General features: G+C 57.0%; 1 protein-coding gene across 2 annotated transcripts in view; it reads left to right on the top strand.

The window, feature by feature from the left end:
• Positions 1–21,639, top strand: part of UNC5B (unc-5 netrin receptor B) — a 54,726-nt gene extending 33,087 nt beyond the window's left edge. Inside the window, exons 2-17 of one of the 2 annotated variants that reach the window (XM_054832425.1) lie at positions 4,457–4,678; positions 8,145–8,288; positions 10,062–10,165; positions 11,003–11,183; positions 11,750–11,917; positions 12,224–12,388; positions 13,169–13,201; positions 14,317–14,511; positions 14,974–15,366; positions 15,732–15,819; positions 15,909–16,077; positions 16,203–16,436; positions 17,389–17,538; positions 17,819–17,983; positions 18,077–18,261; positions 18,734–21,639. In XM_054832425.1, coding sequence (XP_054688400.1) covers positions 4,457–4,678; positions 8,145–8,288; positions 10,062–10,165; positions 11,003–11,183; positions 11,750–11,917; positions 12,224–12,388; positions 13,169–13,201; positions 14,317–14,511; positions 14,974–15,366; positions 15,732–15,819; positions 15,909–16,077; positions 16,203–16,436; positions 17,389–17,538; positions 17,819–17,983; positions 18,077–18,261; positions 18,734–18,899 — 2,762 coding nt within the window. In that variant the 3' untranslated portion in view covers positions 18,900–21,639. The remainder of the gene's footprint in view (positions 1–4,456; positions 4,679–8,144; positions 8,289–10,061; positions 10,166–11,002; positions 11,184–11,749; positions 11,918–12,223; positions 12,389–13,168; positions 13,202–14,316; positions 14,512–14,973; positions 15,367–15,731; positions 15,820–15,908; positions 16,078–16,202; positions 16,437–17,388; positions 17,539–17,818; positions 17,984–18,076; positions 18,262–18,733) is intronic. The other variant, XM_054832427.1, reaches the window with a different exon arrangement.

Genomic DNA, 21,639 nt, shown 5'->3' with positions numbered 1-21,639 from the left:
GTTTGGTCCTGTGGGTCGAGCCCGGAGCTGCCCCCGTCCTTGCCTCTCCTTCCCCAAATACAGATACGGTCCTGAAGTCAGTGCTCCAGCCCGTCCCGTAGCATGTCGCACCGCAGCGCCCCATCGCCTGCCCCGAGTAGTGTGAGACTGTGGGATGCTGACAGCCTGGGACTTCCAAAAAAAAAAAAAAAACCAAACCCAAACCCCCAAAATACCCCAAAAGGGAGCTGGGAAGCTGGCACCCACCTCCAGCGGGAAGGAGGGAAGCCAGCAGATGGGAAGCCCCTGTAGACGCCTGCCAGGGAGATGATGATTGCAGTCAGCGTAGCGCGCTCTCAAATATTTATTAGTTTGTCGCTGCTGGGAGTTTTATTGCTTGTCTGATTGCAGCGCTGGGAACCCTGGCTGTGCAGGGCTCCTTCCCTGGCTTCGCAGGCAGAAGCGTCTCTCTTGCCTGTGCTGCTCCGGCAGCCGACGGGCCAAATTGTCACCTCAGGTGGGATCAGAGCGGTGTTGGGCAAAGCAGAAGTGCCCTCCGTGCGCGTGTGGGTCAAAGCATCCGTTCCCAAGGGTGATGCTTATGGCCAGCTCCTTGCAAGCACCCGTGCGAACCCTCCTGCTGACGAGGTCTTTGCTGGTATTGAAACCATGCGAATGAACGTCCTAGTTCCTGAGGCTGGCTGCCTGGCCCGGAGGAGCCAGAGCAACCTCAGGACCATCACAGGGGGAGGTTGTTCCAGCAGAGGATACCCTCTCCCGTCCTTTCAGGGCCATTTATCGATGGATGTTATTATGCTGGAGCAGACCAAAACCTTTCCCCAGCCCCTCCATCCTCTGAACCTCGTCCTGGCCATGCCGGAGCCTCTTGCCCCCCTGTCCTATGGGGGCAGGACCACATGGAGATGAACGTGTTGCACCACCAAGAAGGTGCTTTTTTTTTTTTTTTTTTTATTTTTTAGTTGCTGCTGGATAGCCAGGACAGCTGGGAGCAGCGCTCATTCATCCTCATGGCACGAGCAGGCATGCTTCCACCCCCCCCCGACCGTACGTGGATATTTTGGGGTGCCCCCCAACGAGCGTCAGCAGAGCGAGAGGTTTCCCATGCGGCGGGTGGCCGGCCACCAGGAGGGGGGATGAAAGGCTGGGTTGATAAATGTGCCCAGCATGGTTCTCCTCCCTTTTCTCATCCAACGTCCTCGTTGTTCCTCTGCCTTAATTCTTCCCCGGCGCATTTAAATACCGGTGGCCGTATCCCGTGCCGGAGCCAAACGCCCTGCCCAGCTGCAGTTGCCTTTCTTCAGCCGCACAGGGCTGGTTTCTGGATGCAGAGATCAGCTCCCCCCCTTGCTTTGCTCCCATCCCCGAGTGGGGGGGAGCCGGGGGGGTCGGGGCTCTGCGGCACGGCCCCGGTTACGAGTCCGCCGTGAAAAACCCCTCATCTTTTTTCCCCGTCTCCTGGTAGAGCTACTTTTTTTTTGGCCGCAGATGTCTCTTGGTCGAAAATAAAAGATCTCTCAGCTGTTGTGAGTTTGCAGGATTTAAACTTTCCTAGCAGCCAGGATGGCTCCTAGCTTTAAAGCTGCAGGTTTTGGGGTTCAAACCTTAAACTGAGCAGGTTTTTGTAGTGACCGAAAGCAGATGCTGGATCTGGCCAGGGCTCAGGAGAGCATCCTATTCCACCACCCTCATCCCCAAACTCACTGCGCCCTCCCGGAGCAGAAGTCTGAAACGTTGAGCTCGAGACCCCCAGCATGGATTTGGGCAGACCCTCTCCTGAGGGGACCCATCGATGGGTGGGGGGAGTGGCAAATTTTCAGTACCACTGGCGGTGTTCCAGCCCCGAACCCTGTGCTGGGGGACAGAGGTGGCTCCCACCGCAGCCCAGAGCATCACCCATCCCGCTGCAGATGATCACGGGTGAGTCACAAATCTGCGATTTTCTTCCCCGTTGGGCCGTGACTCATCCCCTCCCCGCTCCCAGATCCTCTCGGATGACCTAAAGTCTCGTTTAGCATCGCCAAAGTGGCAGCGGGGTGGGAGAAGACACGTCTTTGGTGTTGGCTGCTGGAGGAGGACCTCTCCTGGCCCATGGTTTTGGGTCAGGGGCACGTGGGTGAAAATCACCTGCTTTGGGGACATCAGGTCCTCCTGGGTCGTCACCCTGACGGTGCCGGGTGGGCTGCAGGACTCCTCGCCTGCATCCTGGGGTGTTACACCTGGCTCGGGGAGAAAACAAATACAATTACTCAGGGGAGGAAAAAAAATAAAAAAAAAAGGCAGAAGAAAAACGTAACGAGGAGCTTCAAACCCTCGTTACAGGCGGGGATGATATATGTCTTGGAGCAGTTATCATCTCTGCCGCTGCCCTCGGCGGTGCCTGGGAGGGGCTGGCAGGGCTTCAGGCGTTTACGTTCCTAATAGCAAACCTGCCTCCTGAGCCAGCCTGGCCTTAGAGCTGGAAAACAAAGCCCAGGAGCCGCCCTTGCCCCGGGACCCGGGCGGCGAGCAAACCCCCCCCACCCCGCCGGGCATCGCACCGGTGGTTTTCGGAGGATGCTCCGCAGCGCACGCTGCCTGCGCCCTTTCGGGGCTGCCAAGGCTTTCCGCAGGGATGCGGGGAGCATCGCTTCAGAGAGGTTTTCACACCAGCCCGTGAGTGAAGTTCTGTTGGCTGCCTCCGTTGGCAGTCAGATTATCTCCTGCCAGCCCCCTTTGCCAGGGAATTTAGGTTTGTGGCATCGAAGCAATTTAAATAAAAATAATAATAATAATAATAATAATAGTAATAATAATAATAAAACCCCACCAACAAACAACAACTGAGTGGATGCAAAATTGAGTAGTAAATTAAAAAAGGGAAAAAAAAAAAAGCGGTATTTGCCACTGGGATACAGGTAAGCGGGAGAGGGGAGCAGGACCAGTGGCCTGATGCGGGTGCTGGGGAGAAGCGTGGGACCGGTGCTGGCGGGGGGGTCGCACCTCCTCACGCCCCCGTCCCCCTGCCTGCGGCGCGGCGCTGGGAAAATTACAGGTCTGCAAATGAGATGGGGGAGGAAATGGCCAGCAGTGGAGAGGTGGGGAAGAGCCAGCCGGAGAGAGAGAAATTAGCCCGGAGTTTAATTCATTGTTTCCAAAAGAGCAGTTAATGGATTATGACAAATGTCCTACCGCTCTCCCTTAGTGCTGTGTTAAATGGAAATGGAAAGTCAATTTTCCTAAATGGATTTTAAACGACTGACCTCGTGCGGTTTTTTTTTTTCCCCCTCACTGATTTTTGCTCAGGAGGCAGCTTGGTCATCTTGTTTTCTTGACGCATCTGATTTTTTTTTTTTTTTTTTTTTTTCTTCTTCTCCTTCCATCTCGGGATTCTCTGCTCCTCTCCGCACAGCGCTGCTCCTTGCCAAGGGTGACGAAGGGAGTGGGCTCCTTTCTTCCTTGCCAGCTCCGGAGCTGTTATCGCAGGGCTGGGGATATTTACTGTTTTCCTGCACGCTGCAGTGCCTGGAGTTGAGAATCGCAGCTTTCGCTGGGAGAAGAGAGGAGGAGGAGAAGCTCATAACTCTTTTAGGTGTTGAAAAAGGAAAAAAAAAAAGAAAAAAAGCAAGCCTCGTGATGTGACCTGACTGCTAGTGAGGTGCCCAGAAACAACAGGTTGAGCGGTAGCATCCCAGTTGCGTGTGTGTGGTGTATCAGTCCTGATGAAGGTCAGGTAGTTGGGGTTGAGCTTTACGGGTGACATGCCTGGGAACAGGTTTCCCATGCCGGATGCTGCAGATGCTCCTCGGCGTCGCTCACAGCGTCTTCTCGAGCCGGCGCTGGGCACGAGCCACTGTGATGCTCCTGCTGCTCCCGGTCTCAGGAATTATTTCCCTGGTGAGCCCTGAGGTGCTTCCCTGTTTTTAAGACTTTTGCTGCCCTGGCCTGAGCTAGACGCGACCTCTTCTTCTGGTTATTTTTGCAACAAACTTGGCTTTGAGAGCAAACAAGCGGGAGGATGGAGAGCATCCTCTGGTTTCTGGGGTGGGATGGCGAGAATCCTGACTGCGTTTCTGGGTGACGTTCTCTGGAGGTGGCTGGGCTGGAAGCGCGCTCTCGTGCGTGATGGGCAGAGAGACGCCTGGTCCCCGTGGGCTGTGCTGGCAGATCACCCAGGCTTTGGGGCCAGCCAGGGCTCGGGGTACGGACGGAGGGGCTGGTACCCAGGCGAAAGCAGCCCGGGGCGGAGGGGGGCTGCACCCCACAGCAGCAGCTCTCTAGCTAGCAGAGATTTGCTCTTCTCTTTTTGGGGAGCCTCCAGCCCTCTCCTGCTTTTTGAGCGTCCTCCGCAAGGGCTGCTGGTGCCGCCGCCGGTGCTGCGCGTGGGGCAGTCCTGGGAAGGAGAGGGAGGGATGAAGGAGTTGCGTCCCCGCTGAGATGGGACTGACGGCACGTCCCGACCCTCTCGCTCCCCTGGCAGGGCTGGAGTACAGCGACGTGCTGCCCGACTCCTTCCCCTCGGCCCCGGCAGAGACCCTCCCTCACTTTCTGCTGGAGCCGCAGGACGCCTACATCGTGAAGAACAAGCCGGTGGAGCTCGTTTGCCGCGCCAACCCCGCCACCCAGATCTACTTCAAGTGCAACGGGGAGTGGGTCAACCAGAACGACCACGTCACTAAGGAGAGCCTGGACGAGGTCACCGGTGAGCAAACCCACCCCGGCACCCCCCTGCCTGCCCTTTCCCTCTCTTCTTTCCAGGCGTCTCTGTCCTTTTCTCTCTTGTCGCTTGTTCTGAGGCTGGAAAAGACCTCCTCCTCTTCCTCCTCCCGTCTCTGTAGCCCCACGTCTACATCTCTCGCTCTAAGTTGCGTTGCTTTTTTCGCTGTACCGTGCGGTCCTCCAGGTTAACTTGCTGTCCCTCTGCCACCCGAGAGTCTTTCCCAACCTTTGCTCCTCTCTAGGTTTCTTTCTTCCATCGCACACCCACGCTGGGGATGATTGTCCTCCAGGTAGACCCCATCGGGTCTCTTTGATTCATTTATATCGTTCCCAGGTGATTAGCAATCTCATGAGGTCGCTTTTGTGTGTTTTCCAACCTCCTCGGTCCGTGCGCAGCTTGTCTCTCGTTTCATATCGGCGGTGAATTTTAGCAGAGGAGCCATCCCTTTCCAGACCATCGATGAAGGCATGATGATGCTATGGGTCACCGTACCCCGTAGAGGCTCGGGGAAGGCAGGCCATGCGCTTGCACGCTTACCCTTTTGTAGGATTCGGGGTTGTTAAAACGGGATTTGAAAGGCAGCACGTTTTAAAACTGATTAAAAAAAAAAAAAAAAAGAAACACTTTCCTGGAAAATGCCTAATCATCGCGTAGGAGTCAGTGCCACGAGGGGTGGCAAAGGCCGGCAGCTCCCTCGGGTTCACAAAGGGATTAGAGATTTGATGGGTAACGAGGACATTTGCAGGTAGGGTTTGAAATGCCTTTTCATGGCAGGTGAGCTTTTCCCTGCCTCGGAAGACAGGACAGCTGCTCGCTGGCTGAAGTGGGGGGTAAGAAGGTGGTTTGGGTGTCCGAAGGGGTCTCCCGTTCCGTGGGATTGGGCACTGCAGAGCTGCTCGCCCCGTGCTTTGAAACGGCCCGGCACGAGACCAAGGCTTGGGGGTCGGAGGTATCGTGTAATCAGGTAGATTTGCTAAAATGGGGATGCTTTAGCTCAGCTCCCGCCTTTTCTGCACCAATTTTGGTTCCTGTGCCCTGGTCAGGAGAGGAGGAAGACAGTCACGTTTCCCGTGTAAGATCCCTTCTCTGCAAATCCCCGAGCCTGCGGCATCCCTCATCTCTGGAGGGCTTTAAACCAAGGCAACTCTTTGAACTGCTGCGGCGTTGGACCCAGAGGCAGGCTGGGCTTAGAGGAGAGACTTTGCCAGCCTGGAGGAGCACAAGTACTTTCACACAATCTTCTCTTGTCCCTATTTTTCCCCCCAGCATCTCCTCAGCATCATCCAATGCTAGCTGTGAGCCGGTCCTCGCTTGGGGGCATCTCTGAACCCGCTCTGCGAAGGGAAGAGCATCTCCTTTCCACATAGCTTTCTGAGCCTGTCCTCATAACGCTGCTTCCTTGGTTCCTGGGGTGTTTTTCTTCCAGAGGATCTCTTTTTGTGGTCAAAAATGCACGGGAAGGCTGTCGGAAGCGCCGGCAGGACCGTTTCTTTCTTTTGGGGTGGATCTCCACCTCCCAGCTCTCGTGGAAGCCCGATTTGAAACCCTCACCGCTCTAGGGCAAAGTCAGCGCTGATTAGCAACCGAGCAGCCTTCGCCGAGGGCTTATTAATTTATTTATAACGTGTGGCCGTGCCGGGTCGAGCCAAAGGTTCACGCGCTCCGCGTGCGGCAGTGGCGGATGCTTAGGGGAAGAGCGTTGAGCCAGGACAAGGATGAAGCGATGGATCTCCCTCTGCACATCCCAGTCTGCAGATGCAGAAGGTTTCTGAGCAATGTGGGGAGGAAACAGCGCACATCTCCTTCACCCAGGCTTCAGAGATGGTCTTGCTGCTATCACAATGCCTTCGGTATGGAGGTGACGCCGGGCATGTAAAACTCTGCCGGCGTGGGCGTATCTGCCCAAGAAAAAGGGAGCTGGAACCAAAATGGTTTGCTGTGCTTCAAAAAATAATAATAATAAAAAAAAAGAGTCTGTTTGCAGCACCGGCCGTTCGTAGGGAAAGCTGCCGCAAAGGGCACGGGGGAGAGCTGGCCACGAAGCGAGGAGTTATCATGGTTAGGTGCTCGTGGCTTTTTAAGTATCCTTGGTTAAAAGCTTGGAAGAAGGGACCTTTAAAAAAGAAAAAGAAAAAAAAAAATAAAAATGCAAGCAACTTTTAAGGTGATGTGTCTTGAATGAGCCAGGCTCGGTAATGCTCTGGCTGCGTCTGATCCAAAACATTTCATGCGGAAGAAAGCAAAAATAGGCCAAGTCAGAGAGGATCATTCAGCCAGACGAGCAGGGACGGTCGGTGTGTTTGGATGCCTGTACGCTTCTTCAGTAGTCATTCCTCTGAGCCCGAAGCTCAGCCGCAAGTTTTGGGTAGGCTTTGCTTTCGGGGGTTATGGACGTAGCAGGGGATTTGCAGGATGCTCCCCACCTTCCCAGGGCTGCTCAACCCACCCTGCCGAGGCTTTCCAGAGAGACGAGCAGGTTTTGAGCCATCTCTCTCCCGGGTCCTTCTAAAAGCCCTAATTTTTCCAAAAGTGCTTGGCCCAAATGTCTTTTTTTTTTTTCTCTCTCTCTCCTTAATAGTGGCAAAATAAATTGTATTTCCCTGATGCGCGTTTGTCAGCTATTCCGCAGGAAGGTGGCAGAGAGACGGTAATTGCTCCTCACAGAACTGGGAGCGAGCTAACAAAATTACAGCTGGGGAGCGCGCAGCGCTGTATCGCCGTGAACTTGAGGCCTTTTTATAAATAGAAACTGCAAAAAAAAAAGAAAAAAAAAGAAAGGGCAGGTATTGCTGAAAATAAGGCAAAGTAAGCCCCGAGTCCCTCCCGCCCTTGGCCGTGCCGTGAGGGGTTGATGCTTCGGGTGAGCCTCAGCATCCTGCGGTCCAGAGGGACCATGTCCTGCGTCTGGTGGTGTCACCTTTGTCATTGCGCCCCTGCCACAGCCGGGGGTTGAGGGAGGCGTGTAGCCCTTTTTGGGGTCATTGGGCATGAAATGCCATCATTGGTGGATCATTTCCTTCAGATCTTTTATTTGTCTTGTTATATTTGTATTTAAACGGCAGCAAAGCCTCGGAGGCATCCTGCGAACCCGGCGGGTGGGAAGGGGTCCGGGCAGGGACGGGGATGTCGGTGGCCGAGGGGAGAGGGCTGGTGGAGGAGGGCGATGCCTCTTGAAACAGTTAAGAGGTCCTGGCCCTGCCCAGCTGCACCAGGGGGGAAAAAAAAGAGAAGACACCTCTGCATGAGCCATTGCCCTGGCTTCAGCTCCAAGTCACCCTCCGGAGGGAACAGTCTCCGTGATTTGCAGAGATGCCTCCGAGATGCCTCCAACCCGCTGCCTCCGTCCTCGAGCTTGGTGCATCCAGCACCCACCTCTTGGGTGCTGCCTCAGTTTCCCTCCTCCCGGGTGCTCCTGCCGAGCTGATGCCGTCCCTCTGTCCCCTTCCAGGGATGCTGGTGCGGGAGGTGCAGATCGAGGTCTCCCGGCAGCAGGTGGAGGAGCTCTTCGGCTTAGAAGATTACTGGTGCCAGTGCGTGGCCTGGAGCTCCGCGGGCACCACGAAGAGCCGCAGGGCGTACGTCCGCATAGCGTGTAAGTGCCCGGTACGCGTAGTGCTTGCTCGGGCGCGACCCCTCCGGCAGTGCTCCCCTGCCCCTCCGCGAGACCTGCGTTGCACCTACCTGCGCTGCTTTGGCTCACCGTCTAGTAATTTGGTTTAAAAGAATCCTTCTCCCACCTTCTTTTCTGCTTTGGGGGCCCTGAAAGGTTTCCAGAGGGTACAACCCACCGGTTTAGGAATTATTCGCAAAGCCTGAGGTGTGACCCTGGATCCCAGGCTGAAGGAGCAGCGGTGCCAAGCCAGGCACGTGTTTCTTCTGGCAGCAACGCCAGCTGCAATAGCAACCAGGTTGTTCGCTCCCCGCTTCCCGGGACCCCTGAGACGCTGGGGGTGCAGCCGTGTGGGGTTGGCCATCTCCAGAATTTGGCTCCCTGTTGAAAGCAGTGCTTTACGATGAGTTGGAGATGCGCCATCCTTGGTGGATGGCGCTGGGCTTAGCTCCCCATCTCCGCTCCGGCTTTGCTTCCGAGCAGGCATCCTCCCTTCCCGCCTGGGCGAGAGGTTGTGGCACTAGTTGGGTTAATACCGCATTGCCCGTCGGCGTGCTCAGCTCTTCCCGGTGCTTTGTTATCGTTAATAACCCAATGGGTAGCACCTTGCACGCTTCGCCTGAATCAGCGACTCCGTGTCCCTGGAGTCCCTGCTGTCATATGTCACTTCTCTAAGCTGCTGTTTGTGGGTGTCAGCCTGATTAAGGGCGAGTTAATCAGGCTGTTACCCGGCTGAATTTGCTCTCCTAGCAAATGAGATGGCAAAGCTAAAGGAGAGCGGCCAGGCCTCCCCAGTCATAAACAGATTTTGCTATTAGAGGGCTAATAATCCAGCGCGTTATCCAAAACGGAGGTGGCTGGTGAATCTGCCGAAGGATTTAGGGAAAACGTTACGAGGCACAGTGCTGGATACCGAGGGAGCCCTTTTCTCCGGTCCCGGCCGAGGGTTTGGTGTTTCTGGCAGCTGAGCAGATGATGACCCCAGGGTTCGCTGCCCTGCAGGAGCGGGAGCCGCAGCCGTAGAGGGCTGGGTGCTGTAGCAGCGGATTGCAGCTCCATCTAGTGATGCTCCTGCTCCTTTCAAGGCTCTGGAGCAGAACCCTGCCATGTTCCCCACATCCCTGGGGGTTCTGCTGGGCTTCTCGCCTCTCCCCCCTTCCCCAAAGCACTGGCCAGCCCCTTGCTGAGCGAGCCTGGCTTTTCGGCAGCGGCCGTTCCCCGTTTCGGCACTGGGGTGCGATGGCCAGGTTTCCAGCAAGTCTGGGGATGTGGTTCAGCCAGGACCAGCTGGGGCAGAGCGGAGCAACAAGCCCTCGTAGCCCTCAGATTTGGGGGGGATTCGCTTCGGTGCCAGGGTGGGAGCCAAGCTGCTGTGCAAACCTTGGGTTTTTCCCGTTCAGTGAAGAAGGGCCCTGGTGCAGAGTCCAGAGGGGGGGGAGAAGTGGGAGAGTTGAAGAAACAGTGGTTAAGCTGAGGTTTAGCCCCAAAAGGAAAAGGCAGGAGGGGGTATACGCTTGCAGTCGCATGAAGGAGGAAAGACATCGTCCTTGAGCCCCACGTGCCGTCCCGAATCCATCCTGGAAAAGATGCTTCTTGGCTCCTTCCTCCCAGGACGTGTTTTGCTCTAGCTGTGCTATGCCAGAGGGATTTCCCTACTCGTGGTGCTGAGGCGATGCTCTCTCCCCACCGAGGTTTTGCAGGATGCCCTGTTTCTGCAGTGGGCTGGTAACCCCTGGCTTTTCCTCTCCCTCCCAGACCTGCGGAAGAACTTTGACCAGGAGCCGCTGGGTAAGGAGGTCCCGCTGGAGCATGAGGTCCTGCTGCAGTGCCGCCCACCCGAGGGGGTGCCGCAGGCCGAGGTGAGCAGCTCCGCAGCCAAAAAAAGAGGGGCATCCCCTCCCGGCGGTGTGCAGCCGCGGCCAGGGAGAGATGGGGCACGTCCTTGCTGATGGCTTGCGGCCGTGATGGATGGCCCCACGCCGAGACCGTCAGCTTTCATTATTCAGCAGAACTGTTTGTTTTGGGCAGCAGATCTGTTATTCTGACATCTAATAACACGCCTAACCTCAGCACCTGCTCGACCCACCTCTCCCACGCTTCCCGATGTGCCGTTAACCCGTTAGAGGGAAGATCTAAGGAGGAGGCACCCAATGATGTGTTTGGAGGGGAGCAGTCACAAGGAAGAGCTGAGGGCTGGGAGAGTCATCACAGATGGGTTTCCCTAGCACGGCAGTGGGGGTTTCCCTGCCCACAGCTCCGTCAGCCCCCCAGGAGATGCGAGTTGGTGGTAGCCACGATGTCCCATCCTTGGCCAAAACAGCAGTAACGTGCCCCGGTCAGGCCTGGTTTGGCCCAGCTTTTGAGGAGAAATAAATGCAATCAGAGGCCAGCGAATGGTTGTGGTACTGAGGATGAAGATGAGGAGGGCTTTGGGGCAGGTCATAGGCTGGTCTGGGGGGGGGTTTGCTCTCCATCAGGGCTGGTGAATTCAACCCCTCCAAGGTGTTTGTCCTTGCTTGTGCCCACAGCCACGCTCGGTGACGGTATCGACTCACGCCCTTCCCGAACAGCCTAATTAAGCAATTGTGCCCTAGCTTAGCTCTGGGGGGGTCCTTGGAGACCCTTGTGGTGGGGAGCACGCGTTCAGTCCTTGTTCAATCACCGTCCTCACCCCATCCCTTCCTTTGCATTGCCAGGTGGAGTGGCTGAGGAACGAGGATGTCATCGACCCCACCCAGGACACCAACTTCCTGATCACCATCGATCACAACCTCATCATCAAGCAGGCCAGGCTCTTGGACACTGCTAATTACACCTGCATGGCCAAGAACATCGTGGCCAAGCGCCGAAGCACCACGGCCGCTGTCATCGTCTACGGTACTGGCCCTTGCTCTTGGGGAGGGGACCTTTGCTGCCGGCCATGTCTCCAAGCCCAGGGGAAATAGGGGCGCTTTCTGGGAGTGGTAGGAGTGAACCCCACCAGGGCATTGCATTGAGTTAGGTAATAGCCACTGCCTGCAAAGCAGGAACTTCTACTAGCTTGCACAGACTATTAGGAGAGGTTATTCGGTGTAGGTATTTCCAAGCTTTCTTGGTTGGGTCCAAAGGTGGGTGGAGGTTGGACCCAGCCAGATTGCTTTGACTCTCAAAGCAGCTGAAAAGCTGCGTTTGGCTGAACTTTGCTATGAAACCAAAGATCTGCTGCGGCCAGATGCAAAAAATATTTGGAAAGTGGAAAAAGGACCAAAGCAGGCTTGAGCATCTTGTGTGTGGGGTGCGCGACACGAGAAGGAGTCTCATGATTTGCTTTTCGTGAGGGGGAGCTGTTCCCAGGTGTCGCAGAAGGTGTAAGGGCAGAGGACCTGGCGAACCCTAGGCTCAGCTCCGGTCCCTGCTGAAATGGGCTCTGTTGACATGTTAGCGCTGTCCGTCTCCTCTTGCAGTGAACGGTGGTTGGTCCACCTGGTCCGAGTGGTCTCCTTGCAACAACCGCTGCGGCCGGGGCTGGCAGAAGCGCACCCGGACGTGCACCAACCCCGCGCCGCTGAACGGCGGCTCCTTCTGCGATGGGCAGCCTTTCCAGAAAATCACCTGCACCACCCTCTGCCCAGGTAAGGCAGGTTCAGAAACCTTGCCCGCACTGCCCGTCCCCCGGCTTGCACGGTCCAACTGTGCTCCTGGTGCTCCCCAAGGAGACAGGAGCTCCGGAGACCAGCCCGAAGCATCTTTCGGTCTGCCAAGACCTGAAAGAGCTGGAGCTGTCTGCAGAGACACAACTCAGCCTCCCCAGATAGCATCAGGGCTGGGTTTGCTGGGATAACGCTCCCCAGAGGGTCTCTGGAAGCCCTGAGATGGTCACGGGTACCTTTCCGCTGCCGGAGGGGTGTACCGACGCGCCTGTGTTTGGTGACCCGCAGTGGACGGCGCGTGGACGGAGTGGAGCAAGTGGTCGGCGTGCAGCACCGAGTGCACCCACTGGCGCAGCCGCGAGTGCGCCGCCCCGGCCCCCCGCAACGGCGGCAAGGACTGCAGCGGCATACTGCTCGACTCCAAAAACTGCACCGACGGGCTCTGCATGCAGAGTGAGTACGCGGGCAAGCGGGCAGGGACCGGTGCCGTAGACGATGCCAGCAGCCGCGGTGCTCCGGCGCTTGGCCGCGTTTTTGTTGGCCATGCCTCCAAGTTGATGGAGCCTGATTTTTAAATTGCGTCTGTAACGAGGTGGTTTGTTTGTTTTTTTTTTTAAATCTTTTCCAAAGTTGGTTGTCAGCTGGTGGAAAGAAAGGTTTGGGGATTTTTGGTGGGATCCAAATGTCTTGCTAAGCCTTCTGAAGCGGCGCTAGGTTTGGGGTCTCTGCTGTGGTTAGTGGGGGCAAGCCAGGGGGATTTTCTTAGCCCCGCCGTGAAAACCTCTGACCTGGGTCATTGCTGGGTAGGAGCCCTGGAGCAGCAGCTAGGAAAAAAACCCCAATAATGATAATAACAATAATAATAATGGTGCTGCTACACGGCGAGCGGGCGCGCTGAAGGCTGAGCAGCCGGTGCTGCCACCTGCTGCTGCGTGACGCCGCCGGCCCCTGTAACGCTGCCGCAGCCAGAGATGCCCTAAATTTCTGTCAGCTGGGGACACGTGGCCCGGGGGGCTGGCCGGGCATGGGGACATCCTCGTCACCACGCTTCTACCTGCCTTTCTGCATGCCCCTGGGAAGGGTGCTGCCCTCCCGTCCCTCCCCACCACGCCGTGGCTCCTTGTGCCCCCCCCCTCCGCCAGAGCTGGCTTCCCCCGCCTTTCGTTTCATCTCATCCCCATCGCACCATCGCCACCTTCACCTTTTGTTTTCTAACTTTTTTTTCCCTAACAGATAAAAGAGTTCTAAGCGAACCCAAAAGCCACCGTAAGTGCTCATTTCATGGCCATTTTGTTTCTTTGCGAGGCATTGCTTTGGTTTTGTTCCGTCCATCCATGCTAGGGGAAGGACAGGGTGGGAAAGAGGGAGCAGCTAAAGCCCGCCCCAAAACTCCTGCGTACGTTAAACCACGCGCTCTGCTTGAAGCTATAAATACGACCCGCTTTCGCACCCCCGCTGCCGTCCCCCCCTTTTGCTGCCTGCGGTTCTTGGGTGTACCACGACGCAGCCGGCGTCACGCTACTCCAGGCATCGTCGCACCCCCCTGCCCCGCGAGGACTCTTCCCTTCCTCAAGGTGGGGGTCCCGGGGGGGCATCAGGATTCCCATTTCTGGCATCCAGATGGGGGCACCTGGGGAGGAGGTGCCACCTCCCAGAAATGGCACTGCCCTGACGCGGTTGAGATGGCCGGGCTTAGGACAGGGATTCATTCGAGCACAAAACGGTGGAAACCGAGGGATGCAGGCAAGAGGGGAGGGAGGGGAGAAGGATGGGCTGAGCGTGCTCGGCTCCTGCCGCTGGAGGCTTTACCATGCTCTGCCTTCCCGCTCCATCCCTCTCCTTTCTGGGCAAATATATATCCAAGCTATACGAGGCGTTTAAAGAGCGAGAGTCTTGGCCAGGGAAGGGAAGAAGGGGAAGCTGAGGAGTATCTGTGTAGGTACAGCGACACTCGATCTTTCTGGATGGATGCATGTATACGAGGTACATATGTATGAGATGCATGGATAGGCGTGACGTTTACCCCTCAGGGGTGTCTCTTAGGATGTGAGGGTTAATGGCTTCGTGAATCTGAGCTGCATCAACCTAATGGTTCTGGGATTCTTGGTGCTTGGGTAAAGTTTGCACGAGCCGTGGCGAGGTGTCCTCCAAAGGTTCGAGGGGTTCACCCCCATCTCTTTCTCTGGCATCACTCTGACTTCTGGATTGCTCTTTAGAGAACACCCTCCATCCTCCTGCCACAGCCTTTCCTGCAGGCCCAGTACACATCTTCCCCTTCGTGCCCGCGTCCCGAGTCAGTGGTGGGGCTGGGGAGCACCGTGGGTCTCGACGTGCATTTCTGGCGCTCCTTTTTTCACCTCCGTTTCTTTCATCCCTCCCAGTGCTGGAGGCCACAGGCGACGTGGCCCTGTACGCCGGGCTGGTGGTGGCCATTTTCGTCTTCATCGTGATCCTCATGGCTGTGGGGGTGGTGGTGTACAGGAGGAGATGCCGGGATTTTGACACGGACATCACAGACTCATCAGCCGCTCTGACCGGAGGCTTCCACCCCGTCAACTTCAAGACCTCCCGGCACGGTAAGAGCCATAGCCCACGCAGGTCCTGCTCGCCAGCTCAAGCCCAGGCAGAAGGAAGCCCAGGCTGCAAATCACAGTAGGGGATGGGTCCCTGGTAGATCCACAGCCCAAATTTTCTAGGGCAATATGCTGATTTTTGAAGGCAGAGGGCTCCACGGAGGTGGTCAGGTGTTGATGGTGGTGGGAGTCAGGGCAAAGCACGAGCAAAGCCGATGCGGTGGGGGTTTACAGTAGGATGCTGCTCCTCACGTAGTCGTAATGCTGAGCAGTTCCCTTCCCGGTGCCCGGTGGCAGGCAGAGGGACGTGGCCCAGCGCTGTACCCCTCATACCTCCTCTGCACCCTCCGTCCCTTGCCGGGCGAGGGGGGCTTTTCACAGGCATCACTTCCAGTTGAGCAGTGCCTTTACGTCCCCTTGTTCCCACCGCCGTCTTCATCCCGTCCATGTGTCCTCCTCCCGCAGACAACCCTCAGCTGCTGCACCCCTCGATGCAGCCGGACCTGACGGCCAGCGCGGGGGTGTACCGTGGCCCCATGTACGCCCTGCAGGACTCCTCCGACAAGATCCCCATGACCAACTCCCCCCTCCTTGACCCCCTCCCCAACCTCAAGATCAAGGTGTACAACTCCTCTACCGCCTCCTCCTCGCCGGGGCTCCATGATGGGACCGACCTGCTCGGGGGGGTCCCGGCCACCGGCACCTACCCGGGGGACAACACCAGGGATGGCCACTTTGCCAACCTGCGGAGCAAAGCCCTGGGCTCCCAGCATCTCCTCAGCTTGCCCCGGGAGCACGGCAACAGCGCCAGCAGCACGTTCGGCTACCTGGGGGGAAGGCTTACCATCCCGGGCACTGGTAAGCCCCGGGCTGGGGAGGAGGGTGCGTTTTTGGCTGCTGAACGATCAAGGAGCTGCTCTTGTCCCAGCAGACTTGCCTGCTGTGAGCAGCCCTTTGCTATCCCAGAGCCGGCTCCTGGGAGGAAGGCAGCAAGCCGTTCCCAAGCCAGGCTTCTCAGGATGGAGGTCACAGCCTCCTGGGACTTCCCCAGCTGGCCCTGCAAGTGGTGCAGCTGAGGAACATCTGGAGATGTTTCTCCTGGGGCGCTCTGTGCTGCCCTAGCTCGCCGCTGTCCTTGTGCTCGCTGGCTGGGGTGGAGGGGGAGGTTCTCCCTGGTGGTTTCTTCCTTGTTTTGTGACTAACGCCTGTGTGCGCCATGCTAGGGGTGAGCCTGCTGGTGCCCCACGGGGCCATCCCCCAAGGGAAGTTCTACGAGATGTACCTGGTCCTCAACAAGGCAGAGAGCGCCCTGTAAGTCACACCGTGCCGCCCGTGCTTCTGCTCTCTGTTGGCCACTGTGAGGTTTCCTTTCCAACCGGTGTCCCCTCTGCCCTCCCCAGCCTGCCCTCGGAAGGCACGCAGACGGTGCTGAGCCCGGCGGTGACCTGCGGGCCCACCGGCTTGCTCCTGTGCCGCCCCGTCGTCCTGACCATTCCCCACTGCGCAGATGTCGGCTCCTCGGATTGGATTTACCAACTGAAAACACAGTCCCACCAGGGAAACTGGGAGGTAAGGTGGGAACCCAGCCCCTACAGCCAGCGAAGACCACGAGCGATGTGGGATGCAGCCCCTAGCGAACTCCCCGCCGGGCAACAGGCTGACCCCCAGCCTTGATTTCCCATCTCTCCTTGCAGGAAGTTGTGACCCTGGATGAGGAGACCCTCAACACTCCCTGCTACTGCCAGCTGGAAGCTAAGTCCTGCCACATTTTGCTAGACCAGCTTGGTACCTACGTCTTCGTTGGAGAGTCCTACTCCAGGTCAGCCATCAAGAGGCTCCAGCTGGCGATCTTTGCCCCCACCGTTTGCACCTCGCTGGAGTACAGCCTCAAGGTCTACTGCTTGGAGGACACACCAGACGCTCTGAAGGTAACGTCGCCTTGTGACGCCGGCGCGGGCTGCCCCCGCTTGCCAAAGCCGTTTGCGTTGGCAGCGAGATGCTCTTCTCTGGACGGCCTGGCCCCTGGGAGCAGACAACCTGATGCAACTGCCTGCAAAGTGACCACAGTAAAATAATAAACGTGTTTACGGCTTTCCCCGTCCTTCCTCACCCTCTCCGAAGGAAACAATGAGGATGTTGCTTAGCTTGGGCTTGTTGCGTTTTCTGGGCCCCCTTTCTGCAGGTGTTCCAAGAGAGGTTTTGCTGCTGACGGGTGGGTTTTCTCTCTCTTACGCAGAAAACACTTGCTGCTGTGATTCGCCTCAGTTCTCTATAGATCCTGTTATTCCTGCGTGGAGATGTGTCTGTCCCCACCGTGGGAGGGTTTGTGGCGTTGATAGTATCGAGTGCAGCACGAGGAACTCGAAGTTTTGATGCTTTGGCTGCCTGGACCACCGGTGCGGCGGCCGTTTAATTCCCTGTGACTTGTGCTGTGGCGTCAGGATTGCGGTAGTGCCTCTAGGTGGAGATGTAGGCAGCGCTCTGGCTCCTGGACGGCGTTTTTCTCCTAAAAGCTGCCAGGGTAACAGTGGGATGGTGTTAAAAACAGATCGGGTGGCACTCTTCTGGAGTGCCACTGAAGTGTCCGACCTCTGCGTTGGATCTTTGCATCGTCCGAGGAGTCCAGAGGCATATACGGATGCTCACGTATTATAAAATTCAAGTTGTAGGTGGGGCTGGCGTGCGAGATGAGTCGGCAAGCTCTCGGAGAGCGGTTTTTGGGGTGGCAAAGGCCGCTCTCCTGGGGAGGACTCCCTGCGGGGTTGTTGCTGCCACTGGCTCCTCCTGGCGGGAACGTGCCTGGCTTTGGGTCTGGAGAGGGGAGAGGAGCAGCCCCTGCTCTTCTCCTGGGTCTCACGCTGCCTGTCCCGCTGCACGCAGGAGGTGCTGGAGCTGGAGCGGACGCTGGGTGGGTACCTGCTGGAGGAGCCCAAGCCCCTGCCCTTCAAGGACAGCTACCACAACCTGCGTCTCTCCATCCACGACATCCCCCACGCGCTGTGGAGGAGCAAGCTGCTGGCCAAGTACCAGGTGAGGGGCTGAGGTGGGGGCAGACGGGGTCCCAGAGCGGGGACACCATCTTCAGCCAGGCACCGCCGGGTTGTGCGTGTGCCCTGGTCTTGTCTCCAGAGTTGTCTCCCAAAGGGATGGAGGAGGAAGGGGGACCGGTTTTCACGTGGTTTTTCCTGGTGGGATGCTATCTGTGGGGTCCCTCTGTCCCATCTCAACCCCGCGGGGCGGCCAGAGGAGGGGGCATCTCCCAAGGGAGCCGCTGGAGCCTTTGCTAAGCCCGTGCTTTGGTGGTGCGCAGGAGATCCCCTTCTATCACATCTGGAGCGGCAGCCAGCGAGCCCTGCACTGCACCTTCACGCTGGAGAGGTACAGCCAGGCCTCCACCGAGCTCACCTGCAAGATCTGCGTCCGGCAGGTGGAAGGGGAAGGGCAGATCTTCCAGCTCCATGTCACGTTGGGAGAGGTGAGCGGCGGGGAGGAGGTGGGGGACAGCAAGGGGGACGCGCTCAGGCGCTGCTCTGTGCTGCAACGTCTCGCCCCATCCTTCCCTTTGCAGCATGCCGGCTCCTTCGACACCCTCCGCTCCCACCACAGTGGTGCCACTGCCACCACCACTCAGCTGGGACCTTACGCCTTCAAAATCCCCCTTTCCATCCGGCAGAAGATCTGCAACAGCCTGGATGCCCCCAACGCCAGGGGAAACGACTGGAGACTTCTCGCCCAGAAGCTTTCCATGGACCGGTGGGTCTCCCCGTGCTTTGCTTTGCCCCCCGGGCAGGGGGGCTTTGCTCCGCTCCCTCCCTGCTAGGTTATGTCTAGCTCTATAGGTCCACCCATAAATGTGGAGATAGCTATGCATGGTTGTACTCATCTATATCCATGCATCCATCTGTGCCACAGTCCTGGGTCTCTTGTCACTTTGAACCGGCCCGTCTTTATCTGGGGCCGTGCTTGGGCTGTTCCTGCCTGGGTTCACCTCTGAGGACCAAAGGGAGGGTAATTTCGGCAAAACGGAGCTCGCGTTGCTTTTGCACGAATGCCTGTATCAAACATCGAAGACGATGTCTCAAGGGCTTTGGCATTTGCGTCGTGGCATTTCCATCGGGGTGCACGTTGCAAATGGGTTTCCTGCTCCGGCATCTGCCGCCCCTCCATCCTCCGAGGGCACCGCGCCAACCCGGACCTCCTCTCTGCTTCCCCCCCTCCCCTGCAGGTATCTGAACTACTTTGCCACCAAAGCCAGCCCCACCGGGGTGCTCCTGGACTTATGGGAAGCCGAGCACCAAGACGACGGCGATCTCAACACCCTGGCCAGTGCCTTAGAAGAGATGGGCAAGAGCGAGATGCTGGTGGTCATGGCCACAGAGGGGGATTGCTGATGATGCTCCCCGCGGCTGGCGGGCCGGGAGGACGAAACGGGGAGCGAGGCGGGCGGGGGGATGGGGGGGTATCCTTCCCCGACGGCGGGGGGAGGCACATCCACCCCCGGGCAGCATCCGAGCGAGGAAGGGCCGAGGCCGTCGCTTCTCCCTCCCTCCCCGCATCACTGTCAGCCTTAGAGACCCATCCTCAGCGTTTACAAGCAATTCAAGTGTTACGCAGCATTCCTCCTCCTCCTCCTCCTCCTCCTCCTCCTCCCGGCCGTCCCCGGGGCGGCAGCCTACGGCGCTCGTGGCATGGGGAGGAATTAGGGCTTCTTGAGTCGGGACGGGGGCTTTCCTTCTCCTCCTTCGTTTGGGTTTCCCCCCTCCTCCTCCTCCTTTAATAGCATTTCTGCGTTGAAGAGACGAGTACAATCTAGGCGAACGGCTTACTTCTGTCAAAAGCTTCAGACAGCTTAATAAGGCAAATAAGAAAGAAAAAAGGAAAAAAAAAAGTTTCTTAGGAAACGCAAATAATTTATTATCCAGATCTTTGGATGAGTCCTTTTTAAAAAAAAAAAAAAAGAAAAAAAGAAAAAAAAAAGATTTATAAATCTTTTTCTGTGCGCGAGAGCAAGAGCGTTGCTGTGGTCAGGGTGGCAGAGAGAGAGATTTAAACGAACACACTTTTGTAGGGGAAAAGCGTGCGATCCAAGTTGAGCAAAATGTGTTTACATGTCCTGGGACCCCCGGGGAGTCCGTAGGGTGAAGTGCCTCTGCGCCCCTCCGGTTCAGGGCCTGCTGAGACCCTCCCTGAGATTTTTTTCCTTGCAAATTCCTCTTTGCCCGGCAGCAGAGCCCGGCGGAGCGAGGGATGCCCTTCCGCCTGCAGGGAGGGATGAGGGATGCTGCCCTGCGTTTAGGGTTCGGGTGGGGGGCGAGTACGTCCAGGTATGGGTATTTTTAATGAATTCTTCCCTGGCATCGTTTAGGGGAGCTTTTTAGGATGACTACGCCTTCATTTACAGAACTCCAGCACAAACCAAAGAATTCAGTCCTGGGGCGGGGGGTGTGAGCAGCTCATGGAGGGATCTGGGGAGAGCAGGGGGCTGGCGGGTCAGGATGCGGCCGCTTGCAAACCACGTCGGTCTCGGGTCCGAGCGCTCGTGCCCAGTTTTTGATGCAGTATTTAAGAGAGGATTCGGGGAGGGAGATGCTCAGTATCTCCAAGTCGCGAGCCAGGCTGAGCATTTTCACGCAAGGGACGGCATTGTAAGTGGTGATCGGGTTTCCATCCTCTCATTGCAGCTCCTTTTTTGACCTGCAATAGAGTTTTTATAACGATGGAGAAGTTGTGGGATGAACGGAGAGTCATCGAGAGGTAGGCAGGAATGAGGTTCCTCACAAAGATACGGTGTCTCAATGAAGGGTAAAAATTTAGATTGCCTGCAGATAGAAATAGTTACTCAGTGAGTGCTGTATCTTAGAAATTTGTCTGTTTTTAAAAAAAATAAAAATAGGGAGGGGATGGTAAGCTCAGGATTAGACTAGATCACGTGGCAGGGCCGTGGATTCTCCATCGGTGAAAGTATTAAGAGCAGGGTCTGAGAGCAGGTCCTGCTCTGGGCTGCGATGCCCGGTGTCCTGCTGGCCGCCAACCCCTGGACCAGTGTCGCGGGGTGCCCGCAGCATCCCGGAGACCGGAGCAAACTCAGGGAGCCCTGCCGTGAGCAAGAGCATCGCCTTCACAGGACGGCTCGGGGGGCGGGGGGAGTTTTCACTGCTGCTCGGGCATGGGTTTGATTCCTCTTGGCAGCTCTTGAAGCAGGGATGGAGCGCGTAGAGCCGCTCCCTGTTGTGTTTTGGGGTCTCTGGGGTTCATTTCTTGTTGGGTGTTCAAGGCTGCGGGACAAAGGGGACTCGTTTCGTTTGTGTTGGGCGGGAAGACTTCTGCTGGGTGAAGTCCTGTGTCGTGTAGGAAGGGTTTTATCTATCCTTTAGGGTGCATTTGAGCATCCGATTTCTGAGGCCCCGTCTCTGAGCTGAAGGGGGCGAATAAGCAAATTTGGAAAGAAATGAAGAACCGATGGATCAAATTGGCTGCTGGTGTTTTACAGGGCTCCTTTCTCAGCACCGTGGTGCTCTCCATGAGACGAGATGCTCTTCTTTCGGGTCGCGTCTGAATCTCTCTCGCTGTCGTTCTCGCTGTGTCTGGTTCACGGATCACTCTGCGCCAGCGCGCGTGCCTGTCCGTCCATCCGTCTGTCCTGCCCGCGGGTGCCTCTGCCTCCATCCCCGTCCCTCTGCGTTCGTCTTCCCCTTCTTTTCGGTGGGCAGCAGCTGCCCGGATCCGCCGAGGTGCATATTTGGGGGGGTTCTCCCCATTTTTTCAGGCCAGGGAACCCGCGATGGGAGCGGGACGAGGGGGGGGAGGCAGGGTTTGCCCCCCACCCTGGTCCTTTGAGAGCCTACACACATCTCCCATGGGTGCCTCCCTCCACGACCGGGGGTTTCTCTCCGGCCAGGCGTTTTGGCGAAGGCAAACCCAGGTCCGTGTTGTGCTGGCAGTGTCCGTCTCTTGCTCTGCAATCTGTTTCCATATTTATATGTCCAGGGGATGGGCCTGGTGGCATCCTCTAAAACCGCATCTGTTTATTCTGTAAACTAAAGAACTGTAAATAAAGTTTAGCATTCCTATTGTAACAAATTAATTTTTATGCAATAAATTATATTTCCTAGTCTAATAAAAAAAAAAAAA

This window comes from Grus americana, chromosome 7 (assembly GCF_028858705.1).
Source record: "Grus americana isolate bGruAme1 chromosome 7, bGruAme1.mat, whole genome shotgun sequence".
NCBI lineage: Eukaryota > Metazoa > Chordata > Aves > Gruiformes > Gruidae > Grus > Grus americana.
This window is presented reverse-complemented; position numbering and strand designations above follow the sequence as displayed.